Source organism: Epithele typhae, assembly GCF_022376455.1.
Source record: "Epithele typhae strain CBS 203.58 chromosome Unknown BXZ73scaffold_149, whole genome shotgun sequence".
Lineage (NCBI taxonomy): Eukaryota > Fungi > Basidiomycota > Agaricomycetes > Polyporales > Epitheliaceae > Epithele > Epithele typhae.
Window position 1 is genome coordinate 53,948 of NW_025954340.1, and position 1,362 is coordinate 55,309.

A 1,362-nucleotide genomic window follows, 5' to 3' on the forward strand; every position below is an offset into this window, starting at 1 on the left:
TTACAGTCCTGGGAGGGTGCTGTCATTAGAATATCAACTTATTACAGCCCTGGGGGCCTTCTGTTATTAGTGGCGAGGCTTATTACAAGGCTGCAGAAGTTCTGTCATTAGACTTATGGCTTATTACAATGCCCTGGTGGGGATATAGTACAATGACCACCTGGTGGGGGTTAACAAAACCAGTTCTGCAGGCTCCTGGGCAATTGTATTACAATTGGGGTAACCACAGGTGATCAATGGGACATCGACATTCCAGAGTTCTGGGCGCATCTCACTGATCATTTCCAAGACACAATGGCGGAGGCGAACACGTTCACACACATCCAGTCCCTGCAACAGGGTGAACGCGAAGCAGGTGACTTCTTCCAGGAGTGGGAGGCGACGCTCGGGCTGGCCGGCCTGGACGCAGATGACCCGATCCCGATGCAGCTCGTCAGGATCGCCACCAACGCCCGCTACAAGGAGCCTCTTCGCGCGCTGGGGCCCGGACACGCGCCCGCGACGTACCTTGAGTGGCGCGCGCGCGTCACCAGCATGGACACGATGTGGCGGCAGGACCGCGAGATGGAGCGACGCGGGCGTCGCGCGCAGCAACCCTTCCGTGTGCGTCCGCAGTGGCAGCAGCAGGCCCCCGCGCGCAACGCGGCACCGACGCAACAGGTGGCCCTAGCGCCTGCGGTGCGCAGGGATGCGACGGGCACGACGTTCGGAGGTGGCGGACAGCTGATGGACATTGATCGCGCGCGCACGAACAACGTTTGCCGGGTGTGCGTGCGCCCACGCATGTCCCCCGCGCCCAACTGCACCAACCGGTGGCACCCAGCCGTCTTCCACCGGGGTGGGCAACGCACGGTGGGCGGCCCGGCGCAGGCGTTGCGGCAGCAGGAGGCCGACCAAGGCGGGGTGGAGCAGGCCCAGGCACAGGACGCAGCCCTGGCCCCACCGGCCTAGCTGGAGCCGGCTGATGCGGCGCTCCTCGAAGGGCTGCGTTGTCTCGCTCAAGAGCGGCCCGAGGTGCTCCGCCAAGCGGGTTTTGGCTACGGGCTGGCGTGACCGCATCGCGCACGTGCCCATGCAGCCGATATGCCGTCCTGGAGGTCGAAGAAGTCGAAGAAGATAACATCTCTCCCTCTCCATCTCCGTCCCCTTGTTCTATTTCTGATTCTTATCCAGGTTCTCATGTCTCGGTCCCTATGATTCCCCCTCGCGCATCATCATTCCCATCATCATCGTCCCCATCAGCTTCCTCAGCTTCTCCCTCCCTACGTGAATCAACTCATGCTATGTACGATACTATAGATAGTCGAAGTAGATACGGTGCAGAGTCTCATTTGTCGTCTCGGTTTTGTGTAGGTAACACCG

The 1,362-nt window shown here is 60.7% G+C and overlaps 1 protein-coding gene across 1 annotated transcript; it reads left to right on the forward strand.

Moving 5' to 3' along the window:
• Positions 1–294: 294 nt before the first annotated feature.
• On the forward strand, positions 295–951 carry BXZ73DRAFT_82977 (uncharacterized protein; the record flags this gene model as incomplete). Its single annotated transcript, XM_048023830.1, has 1 exon — positions 295–951. One exon carries the CDS (start codon positions 295–297, stop codon positions 949–951), a length of 657 nt encoding a protein of 218 aa, XP_047871271.1.
• Positions 952–1,362: the final 411 nt, after the last annotated feature.